Source organism: Alligator mississippiensis, chromosome 12 (assembly GCF_030867095.1).
Source record: "Alligator mississippiensis isolate rAllMis1 chromosome 12, rAllMis1, whole genome shotgun sequence".
In the NCBI taxonomy this organism is placed as follows: Eukaryota; Metazoa; Chordata; order Crocodylia; family Alligatoridae; genus Alligator; species Alligator mississippiensis.
The window spans coordinates 20,074,659-20,098,394 of NC_081835.1; the positions used below are offsets into that span (position 1 = coordinate 20,074,659).

General features: G+C 56.0%; 1 protein-coding gene across 1 annotated transcript in view; it reads right to left on the reverse strand.

Annotated features, from left to right (window-relative positions):
* Positions 1 to 23,736, reverse strand: part of CELSR3 (cadherin EGF LAG seven-pass G-type receptor 3) — a 103,752-nt gene that overhangs the window by 12,174 nt on the left and 67,842 nt on the right. Inside the window, exons 37-50 of the mRNA XM_059715998.1 lie at positions 15,434 to 15,576; positions 12,852 to 13,016; positions 11,932 to 12,071; positions 11,481 to 11,591; positions 10,832 to 11,007; positions 8,434 to 8,598; positions 7,396 to 7,548; positions 6,320 to 6,402; positions 6,038 to 6,185; positions 5,701 to 5,814; positions 5,167 to 5,244; positions 3,547 to 3,642; positions 2,790 to 2,896; positions 1,021 to 1,090 (exon numbers count right to left, since the gene is read on the reverse strand). Of these exons, the coding sequence (XP_059571981.1) occupies positions 1,021 to 1,090; positions 2,790 to 2,896; positions 3,547 to 3,642; positions 5,167 to 5,244; positions 5,701 to 5,814; positions 6,038 to 6,185; positions 6,320 to 6,402; positions 7,396 to 7,548; positions 8,434 to 8,598; positions 10,832 to 11,007; positions 11,481 to 11,591; positions 11,932 to 12,071; positions 12,852 to 13,016; positions 15,434 to 15,576 (1,749 nt within the window). The remainder of the gene's footprint in view (positions 1 to 1,020; positions 1,091 to 2,789; positions 2,897 to 3,546; positions 3,643 to 5,166; positions 5,245 to 5,700; positions 5,815 to 6,037; positions 6,186 to 6,319; positions 6,403 to 7,395; positions 7,549 to 8,433; positions 8,599 to 10,831; positions 11,008 to 11,480; positions 11,592 to 11,931; positions 12,072 to 12,851; positions 13,017 to 15,433; positions 15,577 to 23,736) is intronic.

Below are 23,736 nucleotides of genomic sequence, written 5' to 3' on the forward strand. Positions count from 1 at the left end.
TCCAGTAGCCACCGAGGGGGGGAAGTCCCACGAGGGTCAATGACCCCTGGATTGGGCAAACCAGAAAACTGGGGAGTCACCAAAGTCTGCCAAGGACAGATAAAAGGCAGTGAAAAGTGACCCTCAGTGGCGCCCTCTTGATCTCCAACTTGACCAGACCTGTCCAGCCAGAAGGACCAGCCAGCGACCCTCTTCTGGAAGATACCACCACACTGAAAGAAGCCTCAACGACAGACTCCAGCGCTTGTAGGATAGGTATACCTGACTCTGTAGCCTGCTACTGTGTGTGTGTATGTGTGTGCATGTGTGCATGTGTGGACCAGCCCCAAGGTTTATGATTACAGTGTTTCAATCCGCCTAATAAACTAGAATTTTAAGGATCCCGAGTTGGACATTTGTAACTGTTCAACAGGAGAGGAAGAGCTACAGCTGTGACAGAGAAGAGCTCCCCTCCCAAGCCTTCTTTGGCCTTTGTCTCCCTCACAGCCTGCTTTCCCCTACAGTAATCCACCCATCAGTAGGGTGGCCATCATAGAGGACAGTCAGGTTGTCCTCTGTCCTCTATTGATATGAAACCAGATGCCTTTATGTCCTCTATTTTTCTCTTGAAGAGAAGGACATAAAGGCATCGGGTTTTATATCAATAGAGGACAGAGTAGCAGAAAACCAGAATGCCCTCTATGAGGGCCACCCTACCCATCAGTATACCTTCTGCATTTAGGCTCAAGCAGGGAACTCACTTTTCAGGGACTGGCAATATCTCAGCACCACTCTGTTAAGAAGTCCCTGACCTCAGAAGGAAGGGAAAGCTGCATCCAATCACGATGGGCCAAACACTCACAAGCCATTACAAAAGAGCAGAAGGCACTGTTCCTTTGACCCATCTCAGCTGCCTAGAAGGCCCATGCTCCTAGCTCTTCATGGCATGTTTGTCCCCTCACTATCTTGGTTTGCCTTGTTCAGTAGCGAAGGAGTGTCCCTCACAGCTACTCCCTCAACCCTCCTACCATTGGCTTTTACCTTGTTATATTTAGTCACATCTCTGTAGATGTCTGTCTCAGAAACTTGCCCGAGGATGGAGTAGTGAGGCCTGAGGAGAGACAGAGGAGGGAGATTAGCAAAGGTACCAGGTGTCTCTCTGGAGTGGTGGTGGGCCCTACATGCAGAACACCACCCCGTGAGATGGCCAACAGCCTCATGGTGAAGCCATGCAGCACAGATGATGCAATGAGAGGTTGGCCATCCTGATACAGTCCTGCCACAGGGCTGCAGATGGCCTGGGCCCCCAGATCCCCATGCCCTGTTCCACGAGGGCTCAAGTGATACCCTTTCCTCTGTATATACTTGTGGGGAAGAAAATGGCATGTGACATCAGTGGCACCAAGAAATCCATTCACTCAGAGCCTGCTATTTTTTGGGGCACTGCCCATGCTCACCTCCGAGCAAGACTCGCCTCACAAATCCCTGTCACTACAGAACCAAGGACTGACTTGTCTGTGCTGAAGTACATAGCAGTGGCTCTGTAACCATCTGGGATAGCCACCTTCCAGTGGCAATAGGAGCCTGCTTGCAGACTGGTCTGGCCCCTCTTGCCCTCAGGTCCTGGTACTGAGGAGCTGGAGCAAACTCCACACACAGATTCAGGAGCGCAGCCTTTCTTAGGCAGGTATTATCATGACAACATGATCCCAGCACCTCTGCTGCTTGGCCTGATAGAGGGATAAACCTGCCAGGGCTTTCTCATGACAAGTTGCACTGCCCTGCAGACAGTTGCATACCGTGTTTCTTTATCCCCTTGCCAAAGTGAGAACCGTAGTGGTGCCAGCATGATACAGGTCAGTGCTCTGAGTCAGATCCAGGTGTCACTGCTGCCCAAAGAAAACAGTGCCAAGCCGGAACTAGACTACTTCAGCAAAATGCCAGGCTCAGTCAGCCCATTTCCACCCATGACCCCACCACAGGGCATGATAGCATCCCATAGCACTCAGCCAGTGCCCTAAAGCAAGCTCACTCTGCCTTGCTTCATGACATATAACTCCAGGCTGGACCCCACAAGGCAGATGTCCCCTCAGGATGATGCCCTGGAGCAGAGTGAAACAGTGCTGCTGTTGGCCCACTCTGCCAGTGCATGCCAGATGGCTAGTAACCCCCAGGATCAGGTGGGGCCCATTAGCTCCCCCTGGGGAGGACCAAGGTGTAATTCTCTGGACTAGAAGGAATTGGGGCCTAGGAGAAGGAAGTGTCTGCAGGTAGCCCTCAAGAAGGATGTTTAGGCTGAGGTTTATGTGTGCACTGGGTTTTCCTAATATACCCAAATCCCAGGACAAGGCTGCTTTGAGCCAAATCTAGTGGGAGTGTGTTCTGCCCAGAGAAGGTGAGAGCAAACCCCCTTCCCCATGTTAACACCGGCACACCTAACTTCAGCGTCCTGAGAGCATGGAGGCCAGCCTGCCACCCGCCACTCAAGCTCTCATGGGATTCCCAGATTCTTCAGGCCACCTCATAAGCCTTAGGACGTGGGACAGCATCACAGCCAGGGGGTGGCAAACAAAGGATGGCCACAGGCTCGATGAGGAAGAGCAGAGCATGGGCCAAGTCCTTGGGTCCCATGCTCCTGAGTCACCTGCATCGTGGTGGAAGCACAGGGCTGTAACCAGCCCCTGGAGCCCCGCAACTGACACTCATGGCAATTCTCCTGCCCTGTGGAGCTGTGGATACCAACCCCAACTATAGCCAAGCTGGTTCCCTCCCATCACCTGCCTGGCCCCATTAGTCACCGTGCTACTTACATCTGTGTGCGGAAGATGACTGTGAGCAGTGAGAAAGCCACTGAGACCCCCAGCCCCATGTCCAGGTTCAGCAGGAGTGTGGCCACAAAAGTAATAACCCAGATCAGCTGCAAGAGATCAGTGAAATATGAGTGCTGGAAAAGGAGCCAGCTGGTGCCAGACTTGGACTATGTAGGCATGAAGTTCACTAGCTACCGCTCCCTGGCCATCAGAGCCAAAGCTGACACTACTTCACAGTTCCCACACACATTTCCTCTGATACACAAAGATGCTAGAGCACCCACCAGCAGCCTCAGTGCTCTGAGGATGAGTTCCCTGCTCAAAACCCACCAGGGATGCTACAAGCAGAGATGGGCCTGAGCTGGGTCCACACCTGGGTTCCCTGATGGAGCTGTGAGGTTCCAAACCCAATCTTCATCATGCATCAGTTCAGAGCCCAGGGCCAGGCTTCTGTGGCCCAAATCATATTCTCAGTTGATCCAACACATGCTCTGTTAGGGGATTACTGCCTGATACTGTGGGGCTGTGTTCAGCCCACAGCACAGACTGCAGGACTGCCCACCACTTGAGCCCAGCAGGGCCTTGTGTACTCCTGAAGGGCTGTGCAGAGCTGGCTGGACCTCCTGCCAATGCTGCTCATCAGGGTCTTTAGGTCTGGCCTTCAGCCTTGCAGCATCAGCCCACCACAAAGGGACCGCAGGGCAAGAACAACTGGGCCAGTGGCCTGAGGTGCATTCAGGCCTCTTCTGCCTCTTACCAGGTCAACTTTATTGGACTTCCAGAGGGTAGAGAGGTCTGTGAACTGCTTGAACATGCCTTTCAGGTTCACAATGATGATGGCAGCTAAGATGGCCTGCAAGAAACATTCCAGAAGGGGTAAGGCTCAGAGCAGGCACAGCGGGGCTGGGAGCCCAGGCTCTGCAGACTGAGCATGCCTGAGTGTTCAGGGTCCCACGGGGTCCCCAGGTTGAGGGAAGGGGGGTTAGGCAAAGGAAGTGCAGCCCAGAGGTTAACACACAAGAGTCATGGGTTCCCAGCTCTGTCCTGACCCAGCCTGAGAGACCAGGAGCAAATCACTGCTCTGGGCCTCTATAAAAGGAGAATACTTCACCTTGCAGAGCTGGCAGGCTCAGGACATTGGATGGAAGGTAAGTAGAAAAGATTCAAAGCCCTCCCAGTGCCATGACCACCACATGCTGCTTGCCTGATCAGCCCTGGGCCATGTGCTGGTTTCCAAGCCAAGAGGGGCCTTCCTGAGGGCCAGGCAATGATCTGGTCAGAGGCTGGCGACCACAGGGATACTTTTGCAGGGGACAGAACCAATGACTGAGTGCAGAGCTGAAAGCACAGACCTGTCCCTACAGCAAGGCTCTCACTACATGTGCAAATGGCAGCAAGGACAGGGCAACACAACCACAGAAGTGATTGTGACAGCCAGTGGCCGAGCCTCCTGAGTCTTCCCTGGTGGAGAAAGGCCTTTCTCAACTTGCCTGGCAATGCCTGAGATGATGTGGGCAGCACTGAGAGCAACAGCCAAAGCGCTGGGTGTGTTGCCAGGGCTGGAGTTCAGAGCCCTGTGCCGTCCAGAGAAAGCCTTCAGGCTCTGGGAAGGATTGTCTGGTCTATGGCATCTCTCAGTTGCACCCTGCACCTCACTACAGGTGAGTCTGCAGTGTCCCTTTGGGCTAAGCAGCCTGGAGCTGGTCTCCAATGGTCTTTACTTACTCTGTCCTCTTTGCTCAGGAAAATCTCCTATTGGCTCCAGTGGAAACTGACCCCAGGGGGCCAAGCAAATACAGAAAAGAGCACAGGGCTTGGCCACTAGGAGTGGCTTGGCCAAAGTTAATGGGAAAGACCGTGGAGCTGTCATGAAAATACCCACCAGAGTCACACCCCACAGCTGGATTGTAACTAGTGGGATATTGGGACACAACCCCTGTCACTAGGGTGCTGAGGAGATGGAAGGGGAGGGTGACTCTAACCTCGTGCCACAGGCTCTGAGTTGAATGCCGGTAGGAAAGCATTTCCCTCTGTCCAGGTGCCACATACCTGGAGAGGGTGGCACAGGGTGGTTTAGCCCATGTGCCTGTAATGTTTCAAATGCTGGGTAGTGCTGAGGTGGCAACCTAGAGCGGTGGCTCCACTGCTCTGCTCCAGCATGGAAGGACACTGGAGGATGCTGAAAGGGATGGATGGACTGTGGCAACTCGCTCATCCCTAAATGTGTATGTACATATACTTGTTCCTTTTCTGTCCTGTGTGAACTGATCTAAGTGATGCCAGTAGCTGAAATGGCCCTGGGGACTCTGATTAGCTGTAGAGACCAAGGGAGCAGGAGGGCTGGGGTGGGGACAGTCAGGGCTAGGACTGGACGTACTTTAGGCAGCTGTTGGAAGAGCTCCCCAATCTTCAGAATGGTTACAAGGATGACAAGTGAGGCGATAACACCGGCCACCTGGAGAGGAGAGAGGCAGCCTGTGAGGAGCGGTGGGAATCTCCATGCCACCTGCTCTGGGGCGAGGGCATCGAAGAAAAATTCACCCATGAGAAAGCCAGGGCTGTCCAGCAACTGTTCCAGCCTGATCCTCTTCTACCCTCCCTCACATTCCCACCCCCATGCTGTGGCCATGCTTTTGCACTGGGCGTGAGGGGTGCAACTCTGAGAACTTGCCCTCTGCCCACTGTGTGATCTCTGCTGGCTGGACCTAGCAGAGCATCCATAACATCCAGCCCTTGTCACGAGCAAAGGGCAATCCCACTGCACTGCTACGTTGTGCTCATTGCCCTGCACTGCTCCCTGCAGCCCTTGACCTGCTCACACCAGGAAAACAGCAGAGGAGACCCCAGGGAAGTCTTCTCTTCCTGGACCTGGAGATGAGGTGAAGGGGTGTGCTGATAGCATGGCACTTACCTGGCTGTTCCCACCTGTGCTCTCCTGAACCAGGCTGCGCGACATGGAGCAGCTGATACTGAAACACTGGAAAAAGCCTCCCAGGAAGTTGCACAGCCCCAAAGCTATCAGCTCCTGCAACGACAGGCCAGGGGAAGAGGAGTCCAGAACTGCCTCCAGCCCCTCACTGCCCAGGAAAGAGCAAAGAGGCAGAGCTGGGGCCACACTACAAAAGCAGAGCAGGCCAAGGGGCATGGGGGCTGAGGGGTTGGAGGGGAAAAGCAACGGGGGAGAGTGTGAAGGGAGGCAACGAGGAAGGGCAGAGGCCTGAGTGTGGTGGTGCCAGGTGAGTGCTTACCTGGTTGCTGTCCACCTTGTAGCCATGTTTCAGGGCAAAGATCTTGCCCAAGGAGATGCAGATGGCATAGCCAACTATTGCTATGGCAAAGGCATTGCCCACCACCCGTGCAAAGTAGTCAATCCTGGGGGCCACCGGGGGGTTCAACCTGCAGCAAAAAGAGAAAAACAGAGCTGGAAAGGGGCATTCCCACAGCTGGCTTGGCCTGGCTGCTGTGCCAGCCCCTGCTCGATCCCTGGCGATGCAGAGGAACAGCACGAGCCCAACCTGCCTCTGACTCACCCACTGGGGATGTCACCCACGATGGAAATCCCATACTTGTTCGTCAGGTCAGCTCCATAGGAGATCCCCGTAGACACAATGATCTAAGGGGAATGGTCAGAGTGAGACAAAGCACATGGGGGTGCTTACCACGTGGCCTCCCACCAGCCTGGGAAAGCGCACCAGCCATGTGCTCAGGACCCTCTGTGGAGGGGAAGCAAATGGGGCCAGCCTAGCTGAAAGCATAGTGCATGGGCAGGGCTGACCAGAAGCTGCTCCCTCAGTGAAGGGGCAACAGGACACAACCAGCACGGGGCTTAAGACAAAATGAGAGATGGGAGCACAAGGTTCATCACCTATCATCCATGGGGGACATTGAGGCCCGAGCCCCAGATGGCACCCACGGCTCCTGGAGGAGTCTGGGGCAGCTCAGCCTACAGGGCTCTGTCAAGGTTGGGCAGCCAGGGCCCACCATGAATATGCTTTGGGGTGAAGGCTGAGACCTTGGGCGCTGCACTGGGGGGACTGACTCACTACACCCTGGTCACTAAGCCCAGCCACTGAGGTCAGGTACTAACTAGTGGCCTGGGGATGAAAGGCTATTGGTCTGTCTCTTCTGTACAATGAATGGAGTGAGTGCCTCCAGGACCAATAGCTTTGCTGACCCTCTGTCTGTCATGCAGGCAGGGACTCTGACTCCAGGAGCTTCCTGAAGACTAGAGGCACCAATGGAAGAGAAGCTGTCTCCTGCCTGGCCTTAGCATGGCTCCTGAAGTCTACTGCCCTCCTGAGATCATCCCAGGGGCATCTCAGACCCAGCACACACCAAGCTGCCTGTGACTAGACTCAGCCGAAGCCTGACTGTCTTCAGTTATGCCACCTGAGCAGGGAGGCCTCACAGAACTGGCAGGAGAAGAGCCAGTCCAACAAATGATGGTGCCTTCAGCCCCCAGGCAGAGATAAAGAACTAAACCTCTGTGCTCTGCAGGGTGGGGATGGTAACAGGCAGCCTTTCCAGTCCTAAATGCCTGTGGAGAGAGGGCTAAAGAAAACCATGGAGAGGGAAAAGAGGTGGGTCTGTGCTGTCCCCCCATTACCGTGATGAGCTCGATGGGGATGGGCATGGGGAGTTTGGAGGAGAACTTGTGGTTGAATATCTTCACGACAAAGATGACAAACATGGCGATAAGGGCGGTGATCAGGGTGCCCACGTTGGTCTGGGGCAGTTTCGCGCAGATCTCAATGAAGCTCTAGGGGAGAAAGGGAAGAGGAGATTGTGACGCAGCGCACATGGCCCCGTGGCATGGCTCCCTACATCCAGGTAGCAGGTCAGGAGGGGCCATTGCTCACATCTCTGCGAGCAGGGCCCATGTCTTCCTCTGGTGCACAGAGCACCTATCTCTGCCTGAGCCTCTCCCTGACTAGGGTCTCTAGGCACAGGTGTAACACAATCAAGGATAACAATGAAACCTATGTGCTAGCATGACTCTGTGCTGTCAAGGAAAGTAGCCTGTGCAAGCCCCCTCCCAGTTGTACCCCATAGATTCCTAGTTACCAAGTGCTGCTCTACCAGGGCAGTTACTGGGGAAGCCCAACCCAGGAGCTCTCCTGGTCTACCATCCTGCTATGAAAGGTGACTTTGCTGGGAAATCCCATTTCCAGACCCTGTTAGGGAGCCCTGATCTCTGGAACAGCAACAAAACTGGATTCTTCCTGCATGCAGGGTATTTAACATAGCTAATATGGTGACAGCAGCCTGCTGGCAGATCCAAAGCTGGGTCAATGACCATGGGCTCTATGTACAGCATTATGGGCTCAGCATGGGTTTTGTATAGCACACACTGACTTTCTCCTCAGCTTTAAGCAAATTCCCATGAAAGCCAACATGAGTGCAAACTGGGCAAGATGTGGAGTGTCAACCCTGAGGAATTTTTGTGGTATATTTTTCCTATCAACCCACCTGGGTTCTCCAGGAGCTCCCATACTCTGTCAGTGTTATCACACATACCTCAACACACAGAAGCCTCTAGTGTGACAGTGTTCTGTACAGGGAGCTCTGGGGAATCACCAATCACAGAGCTAAGGACCATCTAGCTCCTGCCTGTCCCAAACTATCCATGCCCAGCCCTACTTACCGTGAATAGTGACAATGGTCCCGAGTGCTCGCCCAGGCGCACCCCAAAGACATACTTGAGCTGCGAGACCAGCACATGGACAGAGGCAGCAGTAGTGTAGCCGCGTACCAGTGGATCCGAGAGGTACGTGACCACAAAGCCGAACTGCAGCAAGCCCAAGGCAACCTGGAAAGAGACCCAGGAAGGGGTAGGCCAGGCTGTGAGCAAGGTCCTCTCCAAGAAGCCTCACCCCCTGTCCCACCCAGCAGTGTCCTAAGGCACAGTGGGGTGGCACTAAAAAGGAGCTTGCTTTGGTGGGGTGGAGCTAGGGAGAGTCACCTCTGGCAAAGCGTGGAACTAAAGGGGGGTTGTAGTGTGGGGTACGGAGCCCCACTTTCAACTCTTCCTGTGGAAGAAACAAAACACTTGGACTTTCACCCCGTGTCCACTGGTTGCCCTGCAAAGTCAGCAGAGCAGAAACTGGCCAACTGTGAAGGGCTCTGCTGAGAGTGCTAGCAAGCTGGACATTCAGGTCACCTGGCTGTGGTTGTGGCCAGGCAGTGGGGCGGGCTGGGCACAGTGACCGTCACCATCTCTGGCATTTGACTGGATGACTGTGGGCACCAGATCCTGCCAGCAAAGGTTGTAGGCTGGCATGGTGACAGAGCGCCAGGCTGCTGAGCTGGACAGGCCCCAGTAACCAGTGATGCATGGACTATCTTACTCCACAGAGCAGGCCAAGTAGCAAATGCATGGCCAAGTACTACCCAGACAGGGACAGGGAGTTGCTCACAGACATCAGCAGGGCCCCATGACAGCCTGAGCCTGGAAGAGTGCCCAGGCCAGACTCCACAGGCAACAAAGTGGTGCAAGATAATGGCTATCAATCAACCTGGGCTGTGAAAGCAGCTTCTGCTGTGCTGGATTAGATGGGGTGGTTTGATGACCCTACAAGTCTGCTTGATAAACATGACTGTGATGATGCTCACACCGAGACAGCTGTCAGGCATTGGCCTGGGCACTGCCTAGCTCACCATGTAAGAAACCATAACAGCACAACATGTTGGCTGACTGACAGGTCTTGAGGGTAACCATCATTGGGGAATCATCACCACGTACCACCTTGGGGGCTCTCAGTCCTATGCTGTGTCACAGGTTTATCAGCAGCATGGAAGAGAAGGTGGGATCACAGCAGGAAACCCAAAGGCTGGGAGGTGGGGAGGGAGAATAACAAGAACAGGGCCCTGCCACAAAAAGATCTGGGTTACTTGACAAGCTGGATGCCAACAAAACTGTGTTTCAGTACAGCCAAACGTAAGGTCCTGTACCAGCTCTGAAGGATGTGGGACTCCACTCTGAGGAGCAGTGACTCCAAAGGAGTCATGGAGGACCATCACCTAAGCATGAGCTCCCACTGCAGTGCTGTAGCCATAAGGGCTAATGCGATCCTTGGGCATATAAACAGGGACACCCAAGGAGGAGTCAGGAGCTTATATTATCTCTCTCATGGGCTCTGGGACAGCTGTTCCCAGGAGGTCTTAGGTCTACAATCCAGGAAGGGTGTTGAAAAATTGGAGAGGGTTCAGAGATGAACCCTGACATGATTAAAGGACTGGACAACAGGACTTGCAGGGAGAGACTCCAGGAGCAATCTCTTCTTAGCTTATCAAAGTAAAGAGTAATCAGACCTGACAGGAAAGTAATAAACACCTATCACAGCCACCAAAGACCTACATGGGAACAAACACTGATAACAGGCTCTGCCATCTGCCAGACCAAAGTATAACAAGATGCAACAGCTGGAAATTAAGGTTTGACAAGTTAAGATTAGCAATGAGGTGCACATTTTCATCAGGGCAAGTAATGAAAGACTCTCTGAGGTTTCACTGTCAATTTTTAAATCAGGGGTGGACATGTTTCTAAACAATCTCCCCGTGTCCAAGCAGGTGCTCATTCAGGGAAGTCCCATGGCCTCTGTAATGCAGGTCAGAGTAGATGAACCCAAGGGCCTGAGTGGTATCTGCCACTGAAGGATGTCTCTTCCTGGAGACCAGGAGACAGGTCAGTTAGTGGAAGCCAAGGTGGGAACAGCAGGGTGGGTCTTAGTCCTTGGGATGGAGGAAGAATTTGCTCTGCCCCTGCCCCTTGCCCAGTCTGTATGGGAAATGAAGCCGTTGAGGTCCAGAAGAGGAAGCTGGAGACTGATCTGTGCAGTGGATGGAGCTGCCGCAACCCCACAGCCCATGGATGCTTCAGGGAGTACAGGCATGGGTGTGGGGAGAGCAGGGACTAGATGGCACAGGGACTATGTACCAGCATCAAACCATGTAGCAGTATCACCACCCCCCATCAGGGCTCCGGGTGTAGTACCAGCCAGATCCCAGGCTGCTCCCTGCTCTGCCCTGCAGGCCCTGCTCACCTGGAAGATGCCCACCAGGATGGTGAGTGCAGCCACCAGCTCCACCCTGACAGCATCCCTCTTGGCCTCATTAAGGATCGTGTTGTTGGTACCATTGACCGGTTCCATGAAGTCGCCACTGGGCACCATCAAGTCTGTCACACTGCCGATCATGACAGAGATGACAGCAAAGGGGCCTGCGGGTGGGAGTACAGGGTAAGGACACAGGAGCTGTGGCCACACGGATCTCCTAGCAGATCATGCACAGCTCAGTCCTGCCCGCTTAGGACTCTCTCATGTGAGGAGTCAGGTCTCAGACACAGCAGGTACACCCACATTACATATACACAGCAATGCAGCTGCTTATTTACCAGTATCAGACTCATCAGAGTCCCTGGAGAACTCATCAGAGAAGTGAGAAGTTTGCCCATGGGTCACTGGTGGCCTGGAAGACCCACACCTGCCTAGAGGGCAGGCAGTGATCTCCAGAACCCCGGAGACTCCAGCCAGTTGAGTAGCTACAGGCTAGCGAGGTAGCCCAGTACAGCCTCCACGGGATGGGGGGAGGAGGCTTGGGTGCTTCTTGGTGCTCTCCCCCGTGCCTGTTGCTGATAAGTGTCTCTTTGGCAATGCTGGACCCCACAACTTCCAGCCTGGACCCCCTGCTCACCCACAGAGTTGTGCCGAGACGTCCCAAAGAAGAAGTACAGGAAAACGGGGTAGAAGGAGGAGTAGAGGCCGTTGACGGGAGGCAGCCCTGCCAGGAGCGCGTAGGCCAGGCCTGGACACAGCAAAGGCAGCAGAAGAGTTAGGTAAAGACAGGCTCAGCCAGTATGCACACATGCCCCCCACCCCACAAGCCCCCCAGGCCTGCTCTCTGCCCTACCACACTGAACCCCAGACCCTGTGCCCTGACATCCCCCAACTCAGCCCTCTGCCCTCACAGGCTCCCATCCACCCCGTACACCCACATTACATATACACACACATTGATGATTTGATACCAGGAGGTACCAGAGAGCTAGAGACCATCCTCACTGCCAGCTGGGTGCCAAGCTGCACTCCAGAGCAGTCCTGCTGAGCACACGCTGAGCTCTGAGCTCAGGGGCTGTGGCACTCACCCTGGGGCAGGTGCATGATGCCCACACTGAACCCCGAGGTGATGTCCCCAATGAGCCAGTCCTTGATCGGGTAGCGTGGCAGCCATTTTAGGAAGGGCAGGACCCGGAACAGCAAGGACTTTACAACAGCGCCCGAACATCTGGAAGAGAAGGACGGGAAGGCACCTGCGATATTTGTGCCAGTCCACCCCAAACACCCGCCTCTGTGGTATACCAGGACACCCCAGCTACCACCCTCTGGAAGGAGCTCTAGAGTCCCCAGACTGCTGCCTTCTGCAGGATCCTGGGAATTGCAAAACCCTTGTGAAGCCCCAGAAGCCTCTCCAAGTCCCTGGAGACCTCAGCACCTGCTCCAGCACAATATCTGAAGGGTGCTAGACCCCACACTTGCCCCAAACCCCATAACCAGCAAAGCCTCTAAAAAGGCCAGAGGGGGCTGGTGACAAAGGCCCCTGCAGGTCACAGGCTCCAGCCTCTCATCTCCTTGGAGCTACTTGGGCCCAACCGGCACTGGGACAGCCAAGGAGTTGCGCCCACAGTGCTCTCTCCAGGGGCAGGAGCCCTGGGCAATGGAGAGGGCAGGAGCATACCAGACAGAAGGTGGGCAAAGGAGTGCACATGAGGGTGAAAGGGTACTGCCCCTGCCCCCCGGCAGCTGCAGGGCCTCTGGGACCAGCACAGCCCCCAGCCCACTCCCTGCCCCACCTTCCTTCTACCCCTCACCTTTGGAGCTTGCACCGCTAAGGCCAGAGGAAAGGTTTTTCTCAGAACTGGTATTAGTTATTAGTCATTAGTCATAAAGCCCCTATCAGCAACTTGGCAGGCCCGTCTCCTGACATTCTCCCCTTCCCCCATGCCACCGCACCCTCCCCAGCCCTGCCCAGCACCAGTGCAGGGGAACGGGGTACAGCGCCTCCTACCTCATCTTATGGAGCTTGCTGCGGATAGAGGATGAGGGAGCCTGGGTTCTCTGTGCGACCTCCTCTATCTCAGCCTCGCTCAGCCCCTTGTAGCCCCTCGAGCGGCACCGCAGCTCCGTCTGCTCCATCATGATGGCTCTGAACCTACTCGAGCTTCTGTCTGAACTTCAGGAGAGGAGGAGAGAGGCTCAGAGCTGGTGATGAGACACCCCACTGGAAATGCCTGTCTCTGCCAGTGCAGCATCTGATGCCACTGTAGTCTTGCTTAGAGAAGCCCATTGCAATGCCTCCTCCAGTGCCAGCTGAGGCTGGAGGCTGAGGCTGCTGAAGAGTTAGCAGGTTGCTTTTGAGAGCCCGCAGCACTTTGAGGAAAAGGAGCTTCAGAGGCCAAGGCTGAAGGAGGCTCTGGGGCGAGGGGAGCACAGGGGACCCAGGGGCACAAGGGCAGTGCAGGGGGCAGCCCAGCCCAGAGCTCTGCCTGTGGGGGACATTGGAGGCCAAACCACTGCTGCAGGCCAGCCTGCTCCTAGCTGTGCAGGAAAGGGCTGGTGCTGTGACTGGCCTGCAGCTGGCACTCAAGGGACACAAGCCATCAGGACTCTGGCACTCCCTGCACCCTCTGGTCTCAGTGCCTGAATCTGGGCTTCTTTTCTGCCCCAAACCAGGCCAGGGCTGTGTGTATGGGGGAGAGGGGCTGGCTCCAGGACTGCAGCCAAGAGTGAGCTCTTTCCACTGCCAACTCAGTGTCCCAGCCCAATCCCCCAAGAAAGACACGGTCCCCTGCTCCGTGGACTGTATGTGGCCGCCATGAGTGTAATTCTGCCCATGGGCATAGCACAGTCGCAGGAGTCTGGGCTGCCTCTGGCTGCACAGGGGCCCAACAGAAGGCCCTGCCTGAGCCTGTCACAGCCTCTAGCCCTGGAGCCGGCATAGGGGCGGGAGGGGGCACACACCGCCGCTCCAGGCTTGGTGTCTATTGCACCCTTCTGTGAGCTACAGCAGTCCTGTGCTGGGCTCTGTGGGCTGCAGGGATGGCAGTGAGCGCTCAGAGGGCCCTGTCTCTTCACCTCTGGACACCCAGAGCCACATTGCACGGCCATACAGACTTTGCTCTGTTACACATGAAGGGCCAGGAATTTTTATCCTCAGCAAGAGCCATTAGCCTTCCACTCCCAGCAGGTGCCTGTTGGTGGCTATCAGTGCCCTCAGTCATGCCTAGGTGGGCACAGATACACAGTAGGTAGGTGCGCACAGAACACGTGCATGTGCCTGCATACACCTATACATGTGCCACCACAGACCTGTGCATGCGCGGGCACACACCAACAGTGCCCCTCAGCCTGAGTGAGCATGGGGCACCATGTCTGAATGGCAGACAGGCCTGGGTTGGCAGCTCTGAACCTGAGCCCCCAAATTTATGCCCATAGCAGGCAAAGCCCAGGCAGCAGCAGGGCTGGCTTCCCACACGCAGCCCTGGAGAGGCCACAGGGCACTTGCATCTCTGCTGCCACCAATAGACAGAGTCACTGGGGAGCCCAGAGCTAGATGGTATGGGATGTTACTGGCCATCCACTCCAAGGCCTTGCAGACATGGGCAGGGACCCACCACAGCACTCAAACCTGTGGTGGGCAGGGGATGGTAACTCAATGGGCAGGCAGCCTCATCCCATTCTCCACAGGCATAAGGCAGAGCCCATCTCACAGGGGCTGAGCCAGAGGATGGCCCTGAAACTCCCTCCCTGCCTTTAGCTGCCCTGAAATGCCTCATGCAATAGGCAGGGCAGGAAATCACCTTGCCCCATCCCCGCTGAGCTACAGATGCCCAGGAGGGGCTCAGTCTGTGCCTCTCCCCATGGGCCTTGTAGATGCTGCAAGAGCCCAGCGCCAGCACTGCCTGGCCCCCTAGCATAGTGCCCATACCCAGAGCTTTGAGCAGTAGCCCCCGAGCCCCCAACCCAACCCAACCCAAGAAATCCTGTTGAACTGCCCTGCTGGATTCCCACCTGCCACCTGGGATGCTGGTGTGGAATCCAGGGGCACGGTCCTGGGGAGATCCTCAAGAAAACGTTGCCTGCTAGCGGTGCCACCCTTCACCACAGCCCTGACACCAGCACACCACGCCTGTGATTCTGGGCCAGGGGGTGATCCCCAGACAGAACACCCAGGCCAGGCCCTTGTCATAAGATCCCAGGACAGGCTCTCTGGGATGCTCCAAGAGCCCGGGGCTGAGGCATCTCCCAGGAGGATGCACCCCACCAGCTGCTCCCGGTCCCGGGCTCCCCCACAAACCAACCCACTCTGTGCCAGGGGCTGTCTCACCCCTCACATCCAAGGGGGCACCCCAGGGATGGTGACAGGGTCTCTGCCCCAGGCGTGAGCATCACCCTGGGATGATTAATACTCAGAGCCTCTGGGAACGCATCAAAGCAGGTGCCGGCTCGAGCTGCTCCCAGGGCTAATGGTGGGGATGGTTGCAGCAATGCCCTGCTGTGAGAGGGGTCTCCCCTGCCCCATCCTCAGGCAACAGCTCTTCCCTTCCTCCAGCAGATACTCTCTCCCGGGGGGCCGAGGACGGCTCTTACCTGGTGCAGGCAGAGCTGCTGTGGGGTCTGGTGGCTGCGTGTGCCTGACAGCCCTCTAGTGAAGCGTGCACTCTCCTCCCCGCTATTAATACCTGACGGTGATCTTTGAGACACCACTCCCTCCTTCTGCCACCCTCCCTCGCCTGCTAAAGCAGCTCTGGCTCCACAACCTCCTGAGTCATGGGGTTTAAAGGTGCAAACTGTCACCTGGCAAGTCCCTGGCCAGGGGCTTCCTGCTACCTGGGGACTGCTCCCTCCCAGCCCTGTCCTCTGTCAGGCCCCATCTTGCAGCCTCTGACAGGCTAGGTGAAAACTCCTGGGGAGCTGAGCTTTTGGGGGACAAGAGAGGCCATAAGGGTGAAGCCTTGCAGGGGAGGGAGGAGCGTTCCTTGCAGGGAGACCACAGGCCTGCCTGTCCCCTTGAGTCCTCACCCATCTGAGACTTGCCTCCTCTTCTTCCTTGGGGAAACCAGACCCAACGGGACATAGAAGGGGCATCATTCAGGCGGGGAGGGGTGGAGGCCATAAGCCACTGCCCCACAGACTCAGAGGGTAGAAAGAGCACAAGGCTCCTCCATTTCCAAACCCAGGGAAAGGCTCCAGTGCTTACAGCAGTTCCCCAAGTGCAGCTAGAAGAGTGAATGCCTGGTCATGCCGTGGCAGGGACTTCACCCTGTCCCTGCCCCAACACAGTGGAGCAGACTGCCTGCCACACAGCACACCCCCAAAGTACAGGGTTGAGCTCCATGGGTCTGGAGAGCCAAGCCAGTCCTGACTAGGAATAGCCACAGCCACGAGCCCCGGCAGGGAGCACAGGGGAGGGTACAGCCGGCAGTCCTGGCTCAGTGCCTCCCTCCAGCCTGCACCTATGCACTTCTGCCCACAGGCCTGCCATCACCCGTGTGCCCCCGGGGTAGGCAGGGAGCCAGCTGCTCCTGGCACCAGCAGAACCTAGTTAATAGGGATGTGCAAAATTTTGCTGGCAGTTTCGTTTTGACACTGTTTCGACTCATTTCGAGCTTGAAACAGCGAAATCGAAATGAAACAGAGCTTTGAAATAGCCTCAAAATGAAATGAGGCAAGTCAAAACGTTTTGAAATGTTTGAAACATTTTGAGTTTTGAAGTTCAAGCTGGCCTTGCCTTCAGGGAAGCAGAAACTAAGGTAAGGAGAGGGAGGGTGAAGTGAGGTGAAGGAGTGCTCTCATTATTGACTGTCTAGCTGGCCAGTGACTGTGATCCTTCCTTGACGTCCCTTCCTATCCCAGTGCTCTGGGGGAGGGATAGAAAAATGCATAAAAGATAGCATTGTTTGAACTGCCCTGCTTTGTGCCTTGGTGTCATTTGAGTGAGGGCGCACATTAACACACACACACAGTGTCACCCACCCATGTCACGAGTTTTGCCTGTCAGCAGCCAGAGGTGCAGGGCCCCAGAACCCAGAAGCCCTGCACCCATCTCCTTGACGGCTGGCGGGCTTCGTGGGCTCAGCAGGGGCTAGCAGCCCTGCAGTGTTCACCCTGCTGCGCCTTAACACATGAGTTTTGCTTGTCAGCTGCTTGAGTTGCAGTTTCCCCCAAACCCCTGCACCTATCGCCTTGAAAGCTGGCAGGCTTTGTGGCCTTAGCAGAGGCTAGCATGCTGGCAGTTTTGACTCTGCTGTGGCTTAACACATACACATGACATGAGTTTTTTGCTTTCAAGACTTTGCGGTGCAGTTTCCCTGAAAGCCCATGCACCTATCCTCCTGAAACTTGGCAGGCTTCATGCCTCAGAAGGGGCTACCATTCCTGAAAGTTTCATCCAAATCAGGCAAGAAATGACAAAATTATAGGCTGTTTCGAGCTTCCCCATTACAGCCTATGGGCAAAACATCGACACAGGTAAAGCAGCGGAGCGAATGGAACAGCGGTTTTGAATCGAGACGAAATTCGAAACGAAACGCTGTTCCGTCGAAACGCAAGTCGAACGGTGCCGTCTCACGCAGCCCTACTAGTAAACCCTTCCCTAGTGGGAGCCGTGCCTGCGGGGGTGTGGTGGGGTGGGGCCAGCGGTGCCTCACCCCCAGGAAACGCCGTGGAAAGCGCCCTTCAGGCTCCCAGTCTGTTCAGGCCTGCCTGGCCCAGCCCAGCAACTTGGGGCACCAGAGCCCTGTATTTCCTGCCATGCCAGGAGCCTCGGGTCCCTCACTGAGAGCCCTGCCACCCACAGGCAGCCAGGCCTCGTGCCACGGTGGCTTCGTAGGCCAACTCTAGCACCCTCACAGAGGGCACGTGGCCTGTTCTGTACCAGCATGAGATGGCCCCTCAAGCCCTCCAGTCTGTGGCCCAGCTGACATGCCCCAACACCCAGCTCCTGTGCTCGGCCCCCCACTTTGTGTCCCTCAGTGGCTCTGCACTCTCCTTTTATGAAAAGCCTTCCTAAGGCAGCTGCCAGCCTCTGCCCCTGCAGGCTGCCCCATCGCACTCCTGCTTTTGCCCAAGCCCCCAAGGCATCTTCCCCCAGGCTTTGGCAGTGCCAGGGCCCCGGAGCTCCCACACCCCGTCCTAGAGCCTCTGCAGCGCCCAGGTGGGACTGTGGGCCCGTCACAGGCAACTCTGCCTCAGCCGCAGCAAGTTTGGCAGGGGCCACAGCACTTCTGTCTGCAGCTCCTGCCTTCCAGAGGCTGCGGAGCCCTAGGACAGAGCCACCGGCGATGGTGCATGTTTACAGAGCCGCAGCTGGAACAGGGCGTACTGTGCCCTGTGATCCTGTGGACCAGCCTATTCTCTGGGGCACACGCTGTGCAGGAGTCTAGACCTTATCTTGTTCCAAAGTTCCCAATCAAGCACACAGAGCCCATGACTCCCCTTGCACCTCCCCACTCCCGGGGTGGGAAGAGGTAGGGGAGCATTTGGTATCACACAAAGCGCTTTAGTGCCCCTGAGTCATGGCTGGCCCTCGGCCCACTGAATCATGCAACAGCCCGAAGCTATTCTCTGAGCTGTCGGGGCTGCCCTGGGGCCCCACAGAACCTGGCCCCCAGGGATCCCTGCCCACAACGCACGTGGCCTACACTCAAGTGGAAAGTTAGGAGCAGAAACAGAATGAGACGACCCCCCATTCCAGGCACAGGGCTTGGAGCTGCCCCATCTCACCTGGCACCACTGGGCTGCCTCTGATTATATATATGGGCTCTGTTCTCAGCAAGCTCCCAAGACATGAATGCTTCTGTGGTCATCATACCCATCCTCCCTTGTGCCCTTCCCTTCTGGGGTGGCAGCTGGAATGGTCCCCCTCCCACGCAAGCAAAGCATCCTGGGGCAAACCATGCTAGTTCTACTCTAAAGCAAGAGCAGATCCTCCTGCTCTCCTTGGACTGGCTAGGGCGGCTGCAGCTTCCCTCCTTCATGGGATATTCCTGGGGGGAAGCACTCAGTCACACAAGACCATGGCTGCTGGGTACAGCTCCCACCATACATGGCCCACAGGCTTGTAAAGCTTCCCTTGCTCTGGCTGGTCGTTACCTCCGCCCAGAAATGGGACTTTGCAACCTAGCTGTCCCACACGTGCATGCCAGCTTCAAGGCCCCATCTTCCCCAGTAGCTTAAACCGGGGGTGCCCAACCTTTTGGCCCCTCGGGCTGGATGAGCAATCTGGGGTCGCTCCACAGGGCAGGCCCAATCTGTGGGCCCAGTCCAGGACTTGGGGCCAGCCTGGCACAGGGACGGGGACTGGTCCAGTGTTGGGCTGCCTCTGCGCACTGAATTAGGCCCAAAGACCTAGCCCAGGCCCCCATGCCAGATTGTGCCCATGGCCCCAGTCCTGTGCATAGGGCCACGTCATCTGGCCCCCAGGGCTTGGAAATTTGGCAGCAGGGGAGCCAGGTTAGTTAACTGCCACCCCCCACACCCAATTTTCAGATCTGTGGGGAGCCCCACATGCTGGATGACACAGCTCCACGGGCCAGAGGCTGAGCAGGCTGAAACACATCCTTTTCTACATCTCCAACCTGGCAGGCCCTCTGGGCTCACAGATCTCTTCAACAGGGACATGTGTACAGGCATTTATTTACCTGTGTGCATATGCATGCACACACATGAACACATATACATGCACACATGCATGGACACACACACACACACACATACTTACTTAGCTGGCACAAAGGATCCAGACATCCATAAGGAAATACCTACCCACACCTGCCTGCCTGGGGGTCCGGATGGCTCTGGAACGTTTCACAGTCTCAGCCCTTCATGCTTTGCCATGTCCAGGGCCGCTTTCTTCTTCACAGCACTAGGCCCGTGTCTGGCTGGCTCTGCATGCTCCAGGACAAATTCCTTTGGCACTGGCTGGGCCCATAGCAAAATTGTAGCTCCCCCCCACCTCAGGAAAGCGCCCCCTTTCCCTCTTGTCAGCCCAAAGCTGCCTAGGAGCATTTGTGCTTGTAAATCCTACTCCCAACACCTGACTGCCTTGTTCTTCTGGGGCAATTCCACTCACTCTACAGACAGTCTTGGTTGAACTGGGGCATCTGGGCTTCAGCCATCTCATGAAGCCAAGGTGCTTCCCCTGGGCTACACAACAGCAAAGCTTAACAGCTCTCTGCTGACCATGCTTGGGACAGACCTCCCAGCATCCTGACAGCAAACGGCTGATGCCACACACAGTACAGCTGTTTCATCAGAGAAACCACTGGCTGTGCAAAGACCAGCTCCCCCAGTCATGAGGGGCCCTGCTCTCTCCCCAGGCATTATTGTGCTAGACGTGGTAGCTCTGTCCTCCTTGGTCCCTGTACAAGGATGCTGTATGGCAATGAGGTTTTAGGGAATGGGGCTCATCTCTTGAGTACCAGCCCTGTTCCCATCAGGCTCCACTGCCACACTGGGGGGAAAGAGGCAGACCCACAGCTGGGATTGGACTACCCATCCACAGCACTTCAGAGTAGCTAGAGCCTCTTCTCCAGCTCATGCCCCTCCAGCCAGAGCCACAGCGCTTGGGTTGTTCACTGCAGGACACTACTTTATTCTCTTACAGGACAAATCACAGCTACTTGGGCAGGGTCTGGGCTGTGTGTAGAGAGGCAGAGGCTGGCATGGTTTTAGTGGGCATTTCCCGAGTGGTTTGAATGTTTCCTTGGGCAGTTAAGAGGCCAGGGGTAGCCCCTAGAACAAGAAGGCCCCAGTGAGGGATTTGGGTCTTTATCATCAGGGCAACACTGCCTGTTAATCCCCTGTGCAAGTGAGGATGCAGTAGGCAACCACACAGTGGGAGGTGCTGCTGGCAGGGGAGGGATGGAGCCAAAGCATGCTTGCATAGACAGCCGTGCCCGACTGTGGCAAACCTGAGTTTTGGTAAGAGACTGATATGTGTATATATGTATATTTTATAAACAAAGCAAAACAACCCCCACCCTCCGCTCCGCTGGGAGCTGGGCACTCCCTGCTCTGGGCCGGGCATGTTCTTGAGTCTCTGGCAGTGCCTGGCCCAGGAGGGGTCACCTCACTGTCTGGGCTCACAGGGACAGGCTTTGGGCACTAGCACCGGGACTCCTCCCACGCACAGCATAGCCATTCCTTCCCTTATCTGTCACCGACCTGGAGAAAAAGCGTGCCATAAATATACAGAAGGGGCTCCTGCCGAGTGTGCTGATAACAGCTCGGTGCCCTTTACAGCCTCCTTATCTCCCCTTCCTGCTCTTTCCCCTCCTTGCTTTCTTCCCCGCATTGCCAGTACTATCATTTTTTCCTCCTCTTCTCACCTTCCATCTCCTGGGCTCTGCCTTCCTCCCCACTGGTGGCTTTGAAGATGAAACAGGATCCACCCACACTTCTCCCCAGCCTTTGCTCAGAAGTCCTCCCACCTAGGCTCCCCACAATGTGGCCTCTGTGGTCTTCTCCTCAGGCACTTTGTCTCTCGCTCGTCCATTCAAGCCCCAAAGACCACTGAGTCTGGACCTCCTTAGCCCCTACACTCCCACCACCTCTTCTCCCAGATCTCTGCTGTCCTCATTATCTGGGGAGATGCTGTCTGATGCAGAGAGGAGAGACATGCTGTGCATGTGGGGTTGCTCCTTGTGTAAGCTTCATGGAGAACCCCAGAGCAGGCGCCTTGATCTTCACACCCAGCAACCCGAGCCACGGGCCTGAGGCTGCCCAGCATCAGAGCACATGGCCGAGTGACCCATGCCAAAGGGTAGAGGCAGGATGGGGCTTCCACCCTGAGAAACTTGTTCAAAGGGAGCTGCTCACTAGTCTAGACTTGCTTATGGAGGAGGCTTTTCAGGTCCAGAGAAGCAAAGGGCTGGAGGCAGGATCAAGAGGCACCAGCAGAGCAACATGTAAGGGTCCAGGAGCTGTAGAGCAGGCCAGAGGTGCATGAGGAGGCCTGCGGGGCAGCACAGCACCATGAGAACTCAGCAATGAGTTTAGAAATCCCCCAAAATAGCAAATACTTCCAGAGGGCCTGAGTCACGTCACACAAGCACAGACTGGGCCCGGGGTAACAGCATGGCCCTCACGGGGTCACCCCTGAGGAGTTGCAGCCTCAGCCAGCCTGACTTTGGGTGGCTGAGGGCAGGGTGGGGCATGGCAGCCCTTGTTCCAGTGACGATGGAGCCAGGGGCTGTAATCATGTGGTGATCAATACTGACCTCTGGCTCTTGGCATCTTGGCTCTTTGATCAATAGCAACCTTCACTCTCGGGTCCAGGGCTCGCTCTCCTTTCCCCTGGAGGCAGGCTCCTCTGTTCCAGCGGAGGGTGTAGGCAGGGTTTCATGTGGAGATTGGTCTCGGGGAAGGGGGGGCCTGTAAGCACTGACTGGGCTCCCGCTATCAGTGGACTGTGGTTTAATTACAGCGCGATGCCACTGCCACTTTGATCAATCATTGCCCCAGGAGATTCTTTTGGACCCACCAAAAGTGGCAGAATAAAACCAACATAAAGGGTCAAACAACTGCAGTTGCCACCGGGGTGAGACCAGGTGGGGAGAGAGCAGCCTTTTGCCCTCCTCCTTGGTTCACGAGGATGTAGCGACTCAGAACCAGGCAACAGGAATGTGGTTACCCACGGCAGCTCCTTTCCCCGTGACGGGCCCATTATCTTAGGTCACTCACCACCACTTCCAGAGGCCTGGGCTGCAGGTCAGCACCTCAGGACCTGAGCAGCGCCATGAGTACAGTCCCAGGATAAGCAGGGCTGAGACACATTGGCACAGTGCCTGTCCTGACTCGACATGGCCCTGGCCAGTGCTTTCACGAGCACTAGGAACCAGGACAATGAACAACGAGCTCTAGAAATGAGCCCTGTGCCCAAACCCTCATCCCAAACCTGAGGATGGCATCACTAGTCATCTGGCTGCGATGGGGCTGAGCTGGCCAGTTCAAGGTGCTGGAGGTTTCTGTAAGGAGAAAAGTCCATCCCCCCCACCCAATGCCCTAAGCTCCCTCCCAGCCCTTTGACATCAAGAGGCCATGAAATCATCTCCCAAGCTGCGAGGGATGTGTGCCACATTCAGGGCCCCTGCTTCGCCAACAAGAGCACCCCAATGCAGTGAAGCTGCTGGCTGGCCAAGAGCCAGAGGTCAGTATTGATCTGACCGGGGATTGGCACTCAAACAAGACTGGTAGGGATTGTATCTATGGCCAGAGGAGACTCCAGTGTCATCTGTGGACTGTGAATATTCCTCTAAGCACAGAACACCTCTCTGCTTGCAGCGGGCCCCATTCCCCATGTCACACACCCCAAGGTTTGCTCAACCCCTTCCCCAGGCTGCCCCATCCACTCACACCCATGGCACAATCCCATGCCCACACTGCCCCCCACGCCACACCCACAGCCCTCTTTGGTGCAGGAGGAATCAGCACCCCTTCGGAAAATCAGGGGGCAATTGCTCAGAGCGGCAACGCAGGCCTCCCTCCTCTCCACAGGTGGTATTCAGTCCCATACACTGTAACACACGAGACCCCAAACCCTCCATGTTCAACCCTCCATATCATAGAGCCAGGGACATGCCCTCTGGTCCTTGCCCAGTCCTCCCTCCTGCCCAGCGTGTGGCATGCTGCGGTCCAGCTGCCCCAGGCCGTGACAACGCACAACCCCACCCGACCCCAGAGCAGATGACACATGGAGCCCAGGGTGGTTTTATAGTTTTTTATTTTCCAATCTGGCGCTTTCATGGTACAATTTTACAGGGCCGAGGCAGGAGTCTGTGAGCCTCTGCTCCCTGCCCACAGCCCGGGCGGAGGAGAGGAAACAAAGCAAACCCCAAACAGATGCTCTTCGGAGCCTAGGCCACAGCACTACAATCCACAGCACGACTAGG